Raw genomic sequence first — 18,192 nt, 5'->3', positions numbered from 1 at the left:
GGCTGTTTTTCTGAGATTCCTGTGTTTCCAGGCCCCTCCTATACAAGCCTGCTTCCAATTCTCAATTCACAAACTATTTAAGATGAGATCATAGCACAAGAAAAATAAATGTTCTGAAATCTTATTTTGCTTTGTATCAAATATCAAAGAAACTCAATTCAGGTTTTCTTAGGTTTGATTAAATTTAATATGATATTATCCAAAACAAGTTGAGTGAATCTGGAAGAAACACTTCTAAACTATAAATACAAAAATTACATTTCAATCAACCATGCTAGAGTGTTAAACTTTCCATTCTGCATACAGAAATTGATGTTGCAAAGCCATGGTCACATGAAGAGACCATCAAAGAGTATTCAGTTAAACAATATAGGCAAAAATACTACAGATGTGTCAATTAGATAAAACATGCTAATGTTTTTCTGAGTTTTTTGTGAAATTTGTAATTATTAGCCTTTTTCTTTGAATTGTTTATGATTTAAAAGTTACTATTCCCTATAAATGGAATGTTTTCATGTCCTTTGGAAAATCTAGGACTTTTTTTCTCCCTCATACTGGGGATTAAACCCAGGGTTGTTCTAACACTGAGCTATATTACCATTATTATTATTATTATTATTATTATTATTATTATTATTTTGACATAGGTGCTGGCTAAGTTGCCCAGGCTGACATAAAACTTGCAATCCTCCTGCCTCAGCCTCCTGAATTGCTGGAATTATAGGCATGTGCCACTGTGCCCAGCTTCTACAATATTATTTTTTAATTTATCTAGATATATTGGTGTTATGGTTTAGCTCCATAATGTCCCCCAAAGTCTCATATGTTGAAAATGTGGTCCCCAGTGTGGCAATATTTATAGGTAAGACTTCTAGAAGTAACAGGAATATGAGGGTTCTGACCTCATCAGTGGATTAATCCATTGAGGGATTTGCAGCTGACTCTTAGGAGATACAACCTAGTTGAAGGAAGTGGATTCTTGAGGGCATACCCTTGGGGACTATCTCTTGCCCCAAGCCCCTTCTTCTCTTTCTGCTTCCCAGGCACCATGATGTGAGTAGCTCTCCTCCCCACGCCCTTCCGCCATGATGTTCCGTTGCCCAAACAATGGAGCCAACTGACTATGGACTGAAACTTCTGAAATAAATAAATCTTTCCTCCTTCTAGTTATTCATGTCAGGTTTGATTATAGCAATGGACAGCTAACATAATTGGTGAGTACAAATATGTACGTGTTTAAGTTAACAGACTTTCATGTTTTGAGACCATGTTAGGTTCACAGAAATATGAGCAGATAGTACAGCATTGTTCTATGCCCCCATATCTCTTTTTTCCCTTTATCATTAACTGACTTATGTAGTATAGTTGCTACAACTATGGAATCAATATAGTAGTGCCCCTTTGTATGGGTTTCACTTTCTACACTGTCCCCTCTTCAGCAGCCCTGAGAAGCTGGACTCCTACCAAGGAGGCCACTAGAGTCCATGGTATTTCCAGAGCTTCTCTTTGTAGCTGAATATATCCCAATGCGAGCAAATCCTTATCACTGAGAATATAATTCTGAAAAAAACTGAAAGGCATTAGGAATCAAGGATAGTGAATGAGATGAGCTGGTTAACAAACTGTTTTTACATTAAAAGTGCTGAAAAAGTGGTGATATTTATGGGAAGGCATACAAGCTCTTAAGTCAACAGAATGCATGTTTTCTAGGACTCAAAGGGCTAATGACTACCTATTCAGGTAGGAGAAGTACAATTGACTGAAAAAGTGCAAATCTCTAGGGACTGAGTAACAACTCCTTTTGCAACTGTGGCAGTATTCTTTGCATTCAACAATATGGAAAGAGAATTCAGGCAAATTGTGAGCTGACAAATCATTCAGAATGATTTTTTGATGATAGCCTACCACATGGATTTGGGCATATAACTCAGGAGTTAAAAGAACTAAATGAATTTGCTGAAATAAATTCCTTTAAGTCCAGTCTATTTAGGTGATCAAGTCTTCCAAGGGTGTGTGTATAACACAAAAGGAAAAAAAAGCCAACAATAAACATTAACAAGAAAATTACTGTTCAACCCATGTGTCCTTCTGGTAATGGATACATGTACCATTTTTAAAGACTCACTCATCTTGAAGAAAGACTGATTTCAAATGAAATTTTACTTTTTATGTGTAATCACATTTTACCAAATTTGAAATAAACTCATGTTGGTTTGTTTGGATATTATATTTAATAATAACCGAATCTAGGGGAACATTCTTTTTTTTTTCTTTTATTTATTTATTTATTTTTTTATTGTTGGTCATTCAAAACATTACATAGTTCTTAATATATCATATTTCACAGTTTGATTCAAGTGGGTTATGAACTCCCATTTTTACCCTGTATACAGATCGCTGTATCACATCAGTTACACTTCCATTGATTTACATATTGCCATTCTAGTGTCTGATGTATTCTGCTGTCTATCCTATTCTCTACTATCCCCCTTCCCCTCCCCTCCCCTCCCCTCCCCTCCCCTCCCCTTTTCTCTCTCTACCCCCTCTACTGTAAATCATTTCTTCCACTTGTATTATTCTTCTCTTACCCCTCCTTTCCTCTTATATGTAATTTTGTATAACCCTGAGGAACACCTTCCATTTCCATGTGATTTCCCTTCTCACTCCCTTTCCCTCCCACCTCTCATCCCTGTTTAATGTTAATCTTCTTCTCAAGCTCTTCGTCCCTACCCTGTCCTTGGTTACTCCCCTTATATCAAAGAAATCATTTGGCATTTGTTTTTTAAGGATTGGCTAGCTTCACTTAGCATAATCTGTTCTAATGCCATCCATTTCCCTCCAAATTCTATGATTTTGTCATTTTTTAATGCAGAGTAATACTCCATTGTGTATAAATGCCACATTTTTTTTATCCATTCATCTATTGAAGGGCATCTAGGTTGGTTCCACAATCTTGCTATCCTGAATTGTGCTGCTATGAACATCAATGTAGCAGTGTCCCTGTAGCATGCTCTTATTAGGTCTTTAGGGAATAGACCGAGAAGGGGAATAGCTGGGTCAAATGGTAGTTCCATTCCCAGCTTTCCAAGAAATCTCCATACTGCTTTCCAAATTGGCTGCACCAATTTGCAGTCCCACCAACAATGAACAAGTGTACCCTTTTCCCCGCATCCTCTCCAGCACTTGTTGTTGGACTTCATAATGGCTGCCAATCTTACTGGAGTGAAATGGTATCTTAGGGTGGTTTTGATTTGCATTTCTCTGACTGCTAGCGATGGTGAGCATTTTTTCATGTACTTATTGATTGATTGTATGTCCTCCTCTGAGAAGTGTCTGTTCAGGTCCTTGGCCCATTTGTTGATTGGGTTATTTGTTATCTCATTGTCTAATTTTTTGAGTTCTTTGTATACTCTGGATATTAGGGCTCTATCTGAAGTGTGTGGAGTAAGATTTGTTCCCAGGATGTAGGCTCCCTGTTTATCTCTCTTATTGTTTCTTTTGCTGAGAAAAAAACTTTTTAGTTTGAGTAAGTCCCATTTGTTGATTCTAGTTATTAACTCTTGCGCTATGGGTGTCCTATTGAGGAATTTGGAGCCCGACCCCACAGTATGTAGATCATAGCCAACTTTTTCTTCTATCAGACGCCGTGTCTCTGATTTAATATCAAGCTCCTTGATCCATTTTCAGTTAACTTTTGTGCATGGTGAGAGAAAGGGATTCAGTTTCATTTTGATGCAAATGGATTTCCAGTTTTCCCAGCACCATTTGTTGAAGATGCTATCCTTCCTCCATTGCATGCTTTTAGGCCCTTTATCAAATATAAGATAGTTGTAACTTTGTGGATTAGTCTCTGTGTCCTCTATTCTGTACCATTGGTCCACCCGCCTGTTTTGGTACCAGTACCATGCTGTTTTTGTTACTATTGCTCTGTAGTATAGTTTGAAGTCTGGTATCAATTCACACTTCCTGCTTAGCATTGTTTTTGCTATTCTGGGTCTTTTATTATTCCATATGAATTTCATGATTGTTTTATCTATTTCTACAAGAAATGCTGTTGGGATTTTGATTGGCATTGCATTGAACTTATAGAGAACTTTTGGTAATATCGCCATTTTGATGATGTTAGTTCTGCCTATCCATGAACAGGGTATATTTTTCCATCTTCTGAGGTCTTCTTCTATATCTCTCTTTAGGGTTCTGTAGTTTTCATTGTATAAGTCTTTCACCTCTTTTGTTAGGTTGATTCCCAAGTATTTTATTTTTGGGGGGATATTGTGAATGGAGTAGTTGTCCTCATTTCCGTTTCAGAGGATTTGTTGCTGATATACAGGAATGCATTTGATTTATGCATGTTGATTTTATATCCTGCCACATTGCTGAATTCATTTATTAGCTCTAATAGTTTCTTTGTAGACCCTTTTGGGTCTGGTAGATATAGAATCATGTCATCTGCAAATAGTGATAATTTAAGTTCTTCTTTTCCTATTTTTATGCCTTTAATTTCTTTCGTCTGTCTAATTGCTCTGGCCAGTGTTTCGAGGACTATGTTGAACAGAAGTGGTGAGAGAGGGCATCCCTGTCTTGTACCAGATCTTAGAGGGAATGCCTTCAATTTTTCTCCATTCAGAATGATGCTGGCCTGTGGCTTATCATAGATTGCTTTTACAATGTTGAGGTATGATCCTGTTATCCCTAATTTTTCTAGAGTTTTGAACATAAAGGGATGCTGTACTTTTTTGAATGCTTTTTCTGCATCTATCAAGATGATCATATGGTTCTTATTTTTAAGTCTATTGATGTGGTGAATAACATTTATTGATTTCCGTATATTGAACCAGCCATGCATCCCAGGGGTGAATCCTACTTGATCATGGTGTATAATTTTTCTGATATGTTTTTGAATCCGATTCGCCAGAATTTTATTGAGGATTTTTGCATCTAGGTTCATTAGAGATATTGGTCTGTAGTTTTCTTTCTTTGAAGTGTCTTTGTCTGGTTTAGGAATCAGGGTGATGTTGGCCTCGTAGAATGTATTTGGAAGTTCTCCCTCTTTTTCTATTTCCTGAAATAGCTTGAAAAGTATTGGTGTTAGTTCCTCTTTAAAGATTTTGTAAAACTCTGCTGTATACCCATCCGGTCCTGGGGTTTTCTTAGTTGGTAGTCTTTTGATGGTTTCTTCTATTTCCTCTATTGTTATTGGTCTGTTTAGGTTGTCTATATCCTCCTGACTCAATCTGGGCAGATCATATGACTTAAGAAATTTATCTATGCCTTCACTATCTTCTATTTTATTGGAGTATAAGGATTCAAAATAATTTCTGATTATCTTCTGTATTTCTGAAGTGTCTGTTGTGATATTGCCTTTTTCATCCCGTATGCTAGTAATTTGGGTTCTCTCTCTTCTTCTCTTCGTTAGCATGACTAAGGGTCTGTTGATCTTATTTATTTTTTCAAAGAACCAACTTTTAGTTTTGTCAATTTTTTCAATTGTTTCTTTTGTTTCGATTTCATTAATTTCAGCTCTGATTTTAATTATTTCTTGCCTTCTACTTCTTTTGCTGTTGTTTTGCTCTTCTTTTTCTAGGATTTTGAGATGAAGTGTGAGATCATTTATTTGTTGGTTTTTTCTTTTTTTAAGGAATGAACTCCAAGCAATGAATTTTCCTCTTAGAACTGCTTTCAATGTGTCCCATAGATTCCGATATGTTGTGTCTGTGTTTTCATTTATCTCTAAGAAGTTTTTAATTTTCTCCTTGATGTCTTCTAAAACCCATTGATCATTCAGTAACCTATTGTTCATTCTCCAAGTGATGCATGATTTTTCCTTCCTTCTTTTATCGTTGATTTTCAGTTTCATTCCATTATGATCAGATAAGATGCATGATATTATCTCTACTCCTTTATATTGTCTAAGAGTTGCCCTGTGACATAATATTTGATCTATTTTTGAGAAGGATCCATGTGCTGCTGAGAAAAAAGTGTAACTACTTGATGTTGGGTGGTATATTCTATATATGTCACTTAAGTCTAGGTTGTTAATTATGTTATTGAGTTCTATAGTTTCCTTATTTAACTTTTGTTTGGAAGATCTGTCCAGTGGTGAGAGAGGTGTGTTGAAGTCTCCCATAATTATTGTATGGTGGTCTATTAGACTCTTGAACTTTAGAAGAGTTTGCTTGATGAACATAGCTGCACCATTGTTTGGGGCATATATATTTATGATTGTTATGTCTTGTTGGTGTATGGTTCCCTTGAGCAGTATGTAGTGTCCCTCTTTATCCCTTTTGATTAACTTTGGCTTGAAATCTATTTTATTAGATATGAGCATGGACACTCCTGCTTGTTTCCGAAGTCCATATGAGTGGTATGATTTTTCCCAACCTTTCACCTTCAGTCTATGTATATCTTTTCCTATCAAATGCGTCTCCTGTAGGCAGCATATTGTTGGGTCTTGTTTTGTGATCCATTCAACTAGCCTGTGTCTCTTAATTGGTGAGTTTAAGCCATTAACATTTAGGGTTATTATTGAGATATGGTTTGTTCTTCCAGCCATATTTGTTTATTAATGTTACTAAACCTGATTTGTTTTCCTCTTTGATTACTTTCCCCCCTTTACTGTCCTACCTCCCACTGTTGGTTTTCAATGTTATTTTCCATTTCCTCTTCCTGTAATGTTTGCCAAGGATTTTTTGAAGAGATGGTTTTCTAGCTGCGCATTCTTTTAACTTTTGTTTATCGTGGAAGGTTTTAATTTCATCTTCCATCCTGAAGCTTAATTTCGCCGGATACACGATTCTTGGTTGGAACCCATTTTATTTCAGTGTTTGAAATATGTTATTCCAGGATCTTCCAGCTTTCAGAATCTGTGTTGAGAGATCAGCTGTTATCCTGATTGGTTTACCCCTAAATGTAATCTGCTTCCTTTCTCTTGTAGCTTTTAAAATTCTCTCCTTATTCTGTATTTGGGCATCTTCATTATAATGTGTCTAGGTGTGGATCTCTTATGATTTTGCACATTCAGCATCCTGTAGGCTTCTAGGATTTGGGATTCTGTCTCATTCTTCAAGTCTGGGAAGTTTTCTTGTATTAATTTCATTGAACAGATTGCTCATTCCTTTGGTTTGGAGCTCTGTGCCTTCCTGTATCCCAATGACTCTTAAGTTTGGTCTTTTAATGTTATCCCATATTTTTGGATGTTCTGCTCATGGTTTCTTAGCAGACTTGCTGAGCTGTCTATGTTCTTTTCAAGTTGAAATACCTTGTCTTCATTGTCTGATGTTCTGTCTTCTAAGTGATCTACTCTGCTGGTAGTATTCTCAATTGAGTTTTTAAGTTGGTTTATTGCTTCCTGCATTTCTAGGATTTCTATTTGTTTGTTTTTTATTACCTCTATCTCCCTGTGAAATTGGTCTTTTACTTCCTGGATTTGTTTATGTAGTTCCTTGTCAAAGTGATATTTCAATGTCTGATTTTGCTGTGTCATGTCTTCCTTGAGACTCCAGATCATCTGAAGCATGTATATCCTGAACTCTTTATCTGACATTCCATCTTTTGCAGCTAGTACCTCTTCTAAAGTTGAGTTGACCTGCATTGCTTGTGGTCCTTTCTTTCCTTGTCTTTTCATACTGCTCGCGTTTCTTTCTGCTTGGTGAAACTGTTGTGTTTTTGAAATTTTCCCCCTATTTATTTATATTGCTCTTGTATAGTTGGGAAATCTCCCTTGCAGGGCGGGTAGTGGCTGTGCTCCTCCTCTAATTAGGGTGATCTGTCTACCACGCTGGTCGGTCGCAGGTCTGCCCACCCTGCGGGCACGGGTGGCGACTCTGCTCTGCCCCCACTCCAATTGTGGTGACATAACTACCACGCCCTCGGGTCGTTGGTCCTGATCCGGATGTGGGCGGCGGCTCTGCTCGGCCCCTACTCCAATTGGTGTGACGTGTCTACCACGCTGGCAGGCCTCTAGGCCTGTTCCTCCGGTGGGTCGCAGGTCTGCCTACCTTGCGGGCTCGGGCCGCAGTTCTGCTCAGCCCCCACTCTCAGTGGGGGTACCTGACTGCCTCTCCAACGGGTCGCTGGGCCTTTTCTGGACACGGGCGTCAGCTCTGCTCCACCCCCACTCCAACCAGTGTGACGTGACTGCCTAGGTGCTACTTGTCCACCACGCTGGCAGGCTACCGGGCCTGTCTTGCCAGTGGGTCACAGGTCTGCCTACCTTGCAGGCTCAGACGGCGGCTCTGCACAGCCCCTACTCCAAATGGGGTGACTTGGCTACCACGCCGTCAGGTCGCTGGTCCTGTTCTAGGCGTGGGCGGCTACTCTCTTCGGCCCCAGCTGCAGTTGGGTTGATGTGATACCACGCCGGTGGGTCACTTGGCCTGCTCTGGGCGCAGGCGGCAGCTCCACTCTGCCCCCTGGCCCCCACAGCACCCAGCAGGACCCAAACCGAGAAGCAGTCACCGCAGGTTCCCCAGCCCTGGGCCAAAGCAGCTTCGGGAGCCAGAACCCGGCCTCTCCGATCCCAGCCACGCTCCGCTAGGAGCAGGCTCCAAGGAGCGACCCCCGCGGTTCCCCAGCCCCGGGCCAAAACTGTTCCGGGAGTCAGGGCCCAGCCGCCCCAAGCTCAGCGCACGCTCCACTTGGAGCTGGCCTCAACACGCAGTCTCTGCAGGTTCCCCAGCCCTGGGCCAAAGCAGCCCGGGGAACCAGAATCCGGCCGCTCAGAGCCCGGTGCACGCCTTGCCAGGAGCGAGCCCCAAGGAGTATTCTCCACAGGTTCTCCAGCCCTGAGCCTGAGCGATCTGTCTGCGAGACGCAGGCAAATACCAGCCTGAAATCACCTGTTCCATAGCTGAATGAGCTGGGATCAGTAGAAAACAGGGATGATTACATCAGCTCTCCAAGATGGCGGCTGCTGTCCTCCTCCATGGTCCGACCGGTGTCAAGAATCGAACTGGACCGCTTCTCTCCTCTGTCTCAAAGCCGGAACTCAGCACTAAGCACGGCCATTGCACCACTGGCAGGAGCCCCCAGAATCCGCATCGCTGCACTCCCGCTCTGGCACCTCGCCGCTTCCCAGCGCGCGCCGCAGACTCCAGCTGCGGGGCAGTCCGCAGATCAGGCAATGCGACCCTCCGTGCGGAGAAATCGCCCGCAACAGAGCCCCCGCAGCCGAACCTCGCACAATGGAAATCCGTCCACTAGATTCTGGAGCACCTCAATTTCACTGGAAATTCCCAACAAGATAGCCTTCAGCTGTTTCACCTCGTCTTTCTCCCGCACAGTGACGCGGCGCACTGGGGTGATGCACTCCCTTCGCCGCCATCTTCCTTCATCTAGGGGAACATTCTTAACATTAAGAGCCTTGTGACCACAGGAAACTAAAATAAATGAAATTACTCTATGTACTCTCTTGGAGAGAGTACTAGAGAGTTATCAATAAGAAACTTTAAGGCACAAAAATGCATTAGATTAGGTTAAAATTCTATAATGTGATTTAAAGGGGAGAAATATGTGAATATTTGAATTGTTAAAAAGTTTGTTCATGTTATTTAAATGAAAGATGGCACAGAGAGAAATCATCATGACATTTAGGTTCCACTGGACACATTTTTAAACATGTTATAACACTCTTACTTTAAAATGTCAGCATTCACAGCATGTTGTAAATGATATTCTTTGCAATTACTCAGACTTATAATAAAAAAATTTAGATGTCAACCTAAATATACAAAAATGGATATGCAATTTTCTAAACTTCTTTTGGAGGTTATGTGAATAAAAATGAGTCAGTAACCTCTACCCTAATAAGTATGGGTGAAGTTCTACAGGGGGACATTTAGTTGGAATATCAGAAGAAGATTGAAGTGGTCCTTCACCCAGCCAACTCATGTGTCCACAAGTCCCAGTATAAGTGCTACCTCCTTTCTGAGCCTTTTCTGACACCTTCTGGAGGAGCAAATCTCTTTACCTTGTACCCCTGAAGTACTGCATGCAGAAGGCCAACTCCTGTCTCCTGTTACACTGTATCACAACTATTTGCCTGCTTGCATATCTGTGCAACTGAGCTTTAAACTTTTGGGAAGTAGGAGCAAGTTTCACTTATCTCCAGCATGGTAGTTGACATTCTAAATAGATGAGCAAATATACTAATGCATGTATATTACAGAGATCACACAAAAGAACTAGAGAAACTTGAGTCAATTATGTCTGATTCTCTAGGAAATTGGAACATTAAGACTAAAGTACTGAACACCAGTGCTGCATTTTTCATCTTTGACTAATCCTCTTGCACTTTATTTGTTCTGAAGGCCTACTCTTTCAACTCACTAGAAAGTAGAAATGCACTAATCTTGCTGGGTACAGGGGCACATGCCTGTAATCCCAGTGGCTGGAGAGGCTGAGACAGGGAGCATCGCAAGTTCAAAGCCAGCCTCAGCAACTTAGTGAGGCCCTTAGCAACTTTGAGAGACCCTGTCTCAAAATTTTGATTCAGTGGTTTAGTGACCCCGGGTTCAATCCCTGGTTCAAAAAAAAAATCATTAACTATGCTAATCTGACTTGAGGTGCCAGTGTCAGGATATTTCACCTCAATTACTTAAAATACATTATTTTCTTCAAAACACATCATAAAGCTTAATATGATTGGATCAAGGACACATTTTTAAATGTCATTTCAGCATTTTCACCTTCAATGTTCCAATTCATAGTAACATGGGTTCTCCAATCTTGATGAATTATGGGCTTGTCAACTTCTAGTCACTTCATGTGATTCCTCCCTTTCTTCAGCCATCTCTGCCTGGCCACCTGCCATAGTCCTCTTTGGGCTCTTGCTTGTTCAGATTTTACATATTTTCAAGGCTAAGCACTAAGGGCAGCAAAGACCTTGTGACTAACTCTATTTCAACCCCTGTTCCTTCCAGCTCTACCACAGTCCCTAATAATAAAAATTCTTACCAACAGTGATGATTTAGTCTCTCTTATATTGTCCTCTGTCTTCCAGAGTTCTTTAGGAACAGGGACCATATTCACATACAGCTTCTGTTACCCATGTGGGCCAATACAGTGTTGGGAACACAGCAAAAATTCCTTAAAACCTAAGTTGTTTTTCTTGTTGTTTTTTAACCAGGGATTGAACCCAGGGGCACTTAACCACTGAGCAACATCCTCAGTTGATTTTTTACTTTGAAACAGGGTCTCACTTAGTTGCTCAGAGCCTCACTAAGTTCCTGAGGCGGGCTTTGAACTTACGATTCTCCTGCCTCAGTCTCCTGAGCTGCTGGGATTACAGGTGTGCAACACTGCACCTGTTAAAACCTGAGATTTAATTAAATAAAAGTAGCATGCTCTCAAATCTCACCTGAGACCACTCCATAGCGATCCACTTGGGGCAATCAAATAGGTTGCAGGTCTGCATAACCTTGGGCTTGGGTGCATACATGCACTTCCATTCTTCCACTTGCAGTATCTCTGCATGCATGGACTCCTCCACACACACAAAGCTCCGTCTCTGGATCCCTCCTCCACAGGACACAGAACATGCAGTCCAAGGATTATGTTCCCAGCTCAAAAGCAAACAAATAAAAATACATTATTTTTGTTGTTTGTTCATTTCAAGTTTGCAAAAGTGGGTGCAAAAAGTATGGCCTCAAGGTGTCAGTTTGCTTAGCTAAAAAACCATGAGACCTGGAGTCAAGATGTTAATCATAACTACCCCACAGTCTGTAGACACAAGAAACTTATCTCCACTGTACTTATAGGTTTCTGCCAAATGAGAATAATACACTTGCCCTACTTACTTTCAGGGGGCCATTGTGAGAATTTGATTAAATTTTAAATGATCCTTTTAAATTCTCAACTATAAACTAATGGACCATATTATTAGAGATTCACAGAAACTCGAAGTCAGAAAGAATCATGCTAGTCATCTAAGTGTCGAAGGGGATTCAAATTTCTGACCAATTGCAATGCTTGAGCTCCTTCTCTGATACCAGTCATCCAAGACATGCTTGATTCCGCCAGTAATGAGAAACATCACCTTTTCAGGCAGCCTATTCCATCTAATTCTTACAAAGATCCTTCTTATTACTGAGGTGAAATCTGTTTTCCCTTAGCTCTGAAAAGATCTAATTTCTGTCCCTGGTACACTGCAGGCTACTGCTACAGAGGCTACAAATACTTGAAAATTACTTAAGAGTAAATTACAAAAAGGAAAAGGAAGCATAGAACTCACCGAGGGAGAGGTTGAAAGTGGTCATAGGGCATAATCTCTTTAAAGCCATCACTACAAATAAACAATTGAGAGAATATCATTTCTAAATCAACACATTTATTAAGTAATACAGAATTTGATATTGCAAGAGACAGGACTCTTTCAAATTGAAAACTAGAAATGCCAAATGTTATGAAACCATTCACAAAACTTTGACCACGATCTCTCTCTCTCTCTCTCTCTCTCTCTCTCTCTCTCTCTCTCTCAGAATTGGACCCATGTTCATTCTACCACTGAGCTACACATCCCTGGTTTATTCATTCATTTATTTATTTTGAGGCAGGTTTCTCTGCTTTGCCCAAACTGGCCTTGAATTTATAATCCTTCTGTCTCAGCTTCCCAATTCACTGGGATTTTAGTCATGTGCCACAGTGCCTAGAAGTCACCATATCTTTAATTTTCAGGAATAACTCTAACACAAACTATCCCCAGTTGTATGTGAAAACATAAAAAATTGAACTAGTGATATATTAATCAAAGGGTGAAATTATCTTGGATAAATCTAGTCCTTCTCATGGTCATTATAATAAGATATATTAATGATAAAACATGCAGTAATGTTAGTAGAATCTTCAAAACAGTTTTATTTCACAGAGCTTGTCCTTTGAAAGATCTCTATCAGTAAGTATGTTCAATCAGGATTATAGGGAACGGGCAGGCAGCAATAGGAAATGAAATCCACTGAGAAGGCTTCCTTTTCCACTTGTACACTTTTGCCTTAGCCAGCTGGCATATATCTGGGGGATTCTGGGACTTGATACTGCACTGTTATTTTAAGATACTGTAGTGCAGCCAGGAAACTTCCCCAGGCAATCCAAGTCAGCAGGTACTAAATTATGCAACAGGACAGTTGATGCACAGCTTTTCTGCTTTGGCATTAAAACTTTTTGCTCCTTTGCACAATGCATTATTTATACTGAGTCTCGTGTGAGCACTTCAAAAGTCAAAATGTGGTAATGGGTGACCCAGTTTCATGGCTAACTTGCGAGTGAAAGATATTTTATGACTGACCTATGGACTAGGCATTGCACTTGAATAAAGATATCTTTAATATTGGATACGCAGGAGATGCTCAAGAAGGTTCATTATAAAGAGCTTAATGGACACATAATCCCACAGTGAGAGAGCCTGCCTGAATGACTAGGTTGACAAATGTGTCCTAATTCCCACTGACCATGTTTACAAATATAAATGCAGCCATTGTATGTTCAAAGTTAGGAAATGGAAAAATTTTGTCCTTCAAGAACTAATCAGTCCCAGTGACAGTTTCATTTATTTTAAAAGCAAAAAGGGTGTGGGCAGTTTTACAAACCTTGACGGGCAAGGATCCATGCTGCATTCCTTCAATTTTGGTTTGGGTTTTACATTTTCAGGGTAATAATGGCAATAGTGGTCAGGAACCACTCTCTTCAAGCGGATATCCACACACTCAGCAGAGTTAAGCTGATAACCTAAAGATGTAGAAGAAGAAAGGCTAGAAACTATGTCTGTGTCATGATGGCTGGCAAAGTTACCACTTGCCATGCACTTCTTCCTCTTTAAGAAACTGGGTGGTTTTCAACTCTGGCTACATAAAGAACCACATGGGGACTTTAGCTGTACACCAGAGCTCAGGTCCCTTCGTGATCCAATTCAGTCAGAAGCACTGAAGTTGGGCAACAGGGAGTCAGTACTCTTTAAAAAAATTATCAGGTTTCTCTAAGATGACTAAAATGTGTGTCCAAAACTGAGAACAACTACTAGAGTGGTTCTCTAAGTAAGAAGTAAAGATGGTCTCCTTTTAAGAAGTGTTTAGCCCTCAGGTGCAGTTTCTTCCTTCCTCCTCCTCCTCCTCCACCTCCTCCTCATGGCACTGGGCACAGGCCCTCTCTTTTGTTTCCTTGTATTTTCCTTTCTTCCCCTATTGCACTTCCATTCTGATATCCCCCTCCCGTGATATGCTGATATCTTTTCCCCCTCCCCTGATATCCTGATTTAGTTTTTAGGTGTCTTTAAATATATACAACTGTCTTCAATAATGTTGTTTTGTGAGAATCTGTTTTTAACTTAATTGATAATGTGTTTTAAATCTTGTTCCATTTTCTACTTTTTTTTTCACTCAACATGTTTTTGAGAACTACCTTTCTTCTAGTTTGTTGCTATGTTGAATATTTCTTTAATTGAAATTCCACTGTTTGCATCTACCATATTTCACTCATCTTCTGCCCTGAGATAGTCAGGGCACCTCCACTGTCAATAACCTTCCAACTGGAGAAGAAAGCACTGGTTAACACAGGAAGGAATAAACTTTATCTCTCTATACCCTCCCCCAACCCTGCCTCACAAGTTTTCAAAGGGGAAGGAATGAACACTAATTCCTAATTCTATTAAATCCAATTTTTCTTTGAGGAAAGTTAACATTCCAAGTACAGGAATGCTGAAAATTTAAAAAACAACTCACAGAAGGACATTTTCCTTTCAGGAAAGAGCCAACTCCAGGTCTCCTGTCACTACATAAATACAAAGGAAAGTTAAATATTTTTTTATTTTTTAAGTGATTTTTTTTTCAAACTAGAATGAGCCCTTAAAAAAAATTAAAAAACAGGGGCTGGGGATGTGGCTCAAGCAGTAGCGCACTCGCCTGGCATGCGCCGGGCACTGGGTTCTATCCTCAGCACCACATAAAAATAAAATAAAGATGCTGTGTCCACCGAAAACTAAAAAATGAATATTAAAAATTTCTCTCTCTCTCTCTCTCTCTCTCAAATAAAAAATAAATAAAAAAGAAGCCCCAATAGCTAAGCTAATGTTAAGCTCTCAGTTTCTATGCATTAGTTTGATGTTCTAAAAATACATTTAAAATCCTGATTGTTGAGAGGAATCTGATTTTATAAACCACTAGACAGCTTTCTACAAGACATGGCTTGGACATAAGCTGAGTAAAGAGGACAGACTGGTATGCATTATGAAAAAGCAAGGTCGAAACAACAAGAATGAAAATCCAAATGGAGTCAATAAAATGTTCCCCGGGTGCCAGTATTTGCCATAAAATCCACAATATCAGATGGCATTGGCAATCCTTGTACTTGCTAGAGAATGATCTCAGGTGTCCTCTTTAGATAATCACAAACAAGACCAAGGAAGTTCATCCAAGTACCTGTGGTACTGCAGAGACCAATGAACTAATTTCCTTGATGATCCCAAAATCTCCGAAATGCCATTCACACAAATCATGTAGATTCAATTACTAATATAATTAAATTTTGGTAATGCTTTCCTTGTGGGTTTTATGTGCATTTTTTTACTTCCCCAAAAACAAGTACAGAATGAGATTACAGCTCCTTGAGTCAGAGAAAATCTTTCTCCTAAATGGAAACATACTTCTAAAGAGAGACGGGGGACAGACAGGTGTTTCCAATTTGGGGAAGAGAATTAGTTTTCCTCTTTAATTTTATTGCCATTTAAAGATAACTAAAAGCAAGGAAATAAGGCAGATTGTCTTGGTACTGTAAATAAATGCAATAAAATTCTTCCAGGGCAGAAAATAGCAGGCACTGCCCAACATGGCAGCCTAAATCTCTGTTCTTTCGCCTGCCACTCTTATTTGAAGAGGACCTAGCTGGTGGGTGCTCCCTTGCCCATCTACAGTTCCAGCAGGACTCCCTTTCTGTGGACACCAAAGTGTGAGAAAAACCTGTTCTCCTGCCAAGACTTTAATCAACTTAACTAAGCTGGATCCTATTATAAAACATCTTATGGGTCTAAATGGGAATGTCTCTCTGAATAATGTGTGTAAGGGATAAAAAATAAGAAATGGATGTTGTTTGTCTGCAAAGTAAGAGTAGAAAAAGCTCCCACCATCTCTGCTCTCATTTTGGGGTTTCTTTCTTCCCAGAAACTGTGGTGTGCCTGTGTCTAAGGCAATGGAATTCAGCTTCTGAGAGTAATGTACTATTTGGTGTCTATAGTCTGTCCCACTCACTGTAGGCTAGGCTTTCCACCATGACTGTTGAGTTGTGTACATACACATCACTCAACAACAGCATGATCTGAGAATGCTGGGGTGGGGACATCCAAGGATCAGCACATTTTACACACTTTAGACAACATTTTAGGTTGATATTCTGACATAACAAATATTTTCTGAACACTTACTAAGTGCCAGGCCCTGACCTATGTTCCTTAGCATGCATCATCTCATTTTTCCTTGCAAAGTGCTATAAAGGACACAGTCTTATTTACAGGTGAGAAATTGAGACTCAAAGATGTCTCAGAGCTAATCAGTGGTGAGGCCTAAAAATTAACCCACATACTTAACTTTACAGACCATGTTGCCTCTTCATATGAACTCTTGTGTGCAAATTTTTTTTAATATTTTTTTTTAGTTTTAGGTGGAACAATATCTTTATTTTATTTTTATGTGGTGCCGAGGATCAAACCCAGTGCCTCATACATGTGAGGCACGCATTCTACCACTAAGCTACAACCCCAACCCCTCACACGAAAATTTTGAAGAACTGGATTGGCCCCCAAATTTCTGGCCCCTGTATAGAGAGACTCATTGGGTTTTCCCAGTTTAAAGTCTCAATTCCAATGTTCTCCCTCAATCAACTTTGAGAGAAATCAAATGTTTCTAAGAATTTCCCCTAGAGCTTACGGGAGAGTCACTGACTCAAAAGATCTAAAGGAACTTTGCTTCATAAAAATGCTTAGCATGTTCAACAAAATTCAAAAGAAATTGAAAATAAACTGAGAGACTGTTTGGGCTGGCAGGAATTTGAAGATTATCTACTCCACTGCTATGTTTTCATTGTGTTGATTTTTGTGATTGAGGTCTATGGTAAGAGATAATCATTGTCTACTTCAGGTAGTAAAATAAAATTATTTTTGTAAATATGTTTACATTAAAAAATTTATTTAAAGAAAACTCCTTGAATGAATAGTAATTCAGGGGGAAAGCAGGTATGTCAAACATAGTCATGTTAATTTGGCTACAGCTGCTTTCCAGAGACACTGCTTTATAGAGGTGGTTCTCAAAATGCAGAGTAACCATAATCCCCGGTGGGGGCAGGGCTGGTAATAGTGGGCTGGACCCATCCTCAGCATTTCTGACTGGGTGTGACCCAAGAGTTTGTATGTCTAATAAGTTCCTGGGAGATGCTGATGCTGCTAGTCCAGGGACCTGACCCAAGAATGACTCCTATAGAATCATGATCAAGTGGTCAATAATCCCTTGTCTGACCCAAGGAAGAACTATCTGGTAACTGAGGAGACTCACTTTCTACTTGCGTTCTAGGCCCCCCATTTAGTCCACAGAAGGCACCTCATTTAATACCTAGGGACCCAAGCTCCTGCTGAAGTCTGCACTGCCCAGTGCTTCCAAAAAAGTGGCTACCTCCTCATTTCAGGGGAACCTAACTCCCAGATGAGAGAGCTGACTTGCATACTCATGGGAACCTGACATTGATGGAGGAGCCTCCTCAATATACCTGTAGTTCAAAGGAGAGAGGCCAGACTTTAGTTCTGACTTGTGACTTTTTGAGTGAGTTGAAAACTTGGAGGGAAAAAGTGATTTGGAGCTGAGCTTAGACAAAGAAGCAGGATTTATTCTAGCTCTTCTAATAGGACCATGTGTGAACTGTGTACCCTGACGTGGTGTCAGGTATAATAGATGCTCAGGGGGCACAGTCATTACAGCATGACTCTGGCATCAGACAGAGCTGGACTCAGATCCCTGCTGACCTGTTCACTAGCAGAACATTCTTGGGTGATTTCTTGACCCTTTCTATGTTTCAGTTTGCTCATACATAACACAGGCATAAAACAGACCTTCCTTAAAGTGTTCTACAGAACAAACATGATGATGATGTACGTGGCACATAGCTTGACACATCATCCAGTGCTCTGTCTGGAACTCTTAGGGGAAACATCACCAAGTCCCCTGC

General features: G+C 40.1%; 1 protein-coding gene across 1 annotated transcript in view; it reads right to left on the bottom strand.

The window, feature by feature from the left end:
• The window catches only part of ADAMTSL3 (ADAMTS like 3), a 519,919-nt gene that overhangs the window by 129,521 nt on the left and 372,206 nt on the right, over positions 1-18,192 (bottom strand). The window contains exons 18-20 of the mRNA XM_081292846.1: positions 13,581-13,719; positions 12,230-12,280; positions 11,357-11,561 (exon numbers count right to left, since the gene is read on the bottom strand). Of these exons, the coding sequence (XP_081148972.1) occupies positions 11,357-11,561; positions 12,230-12,280; positions 13,581-13,719 (395 nt within the window). The remainder of the gene's footprint in view (positions 1-11,356; positions 11,562-12,229; positions 12,281-13,580; positions 13,720-18,192) is intronic.

This window comes from Spermophilus citellus, assembly GCF_964194105.1.
Source record: "Spermophilus citellus genome assembly, chromosome: 4".
NCBI classification, from domain to species: domain Eukaryota; kingdom Metazoa; phylum Chordata; class Mammalia; order Rodentia; family Sciuridae; genus Spermophilus; species Spermophilus citellus.
The sequence above is the reverse complement of the archived record's forward strand: the minus strand, read 5'-3'. Positions and strand labels throughout refer to the sequence as shown.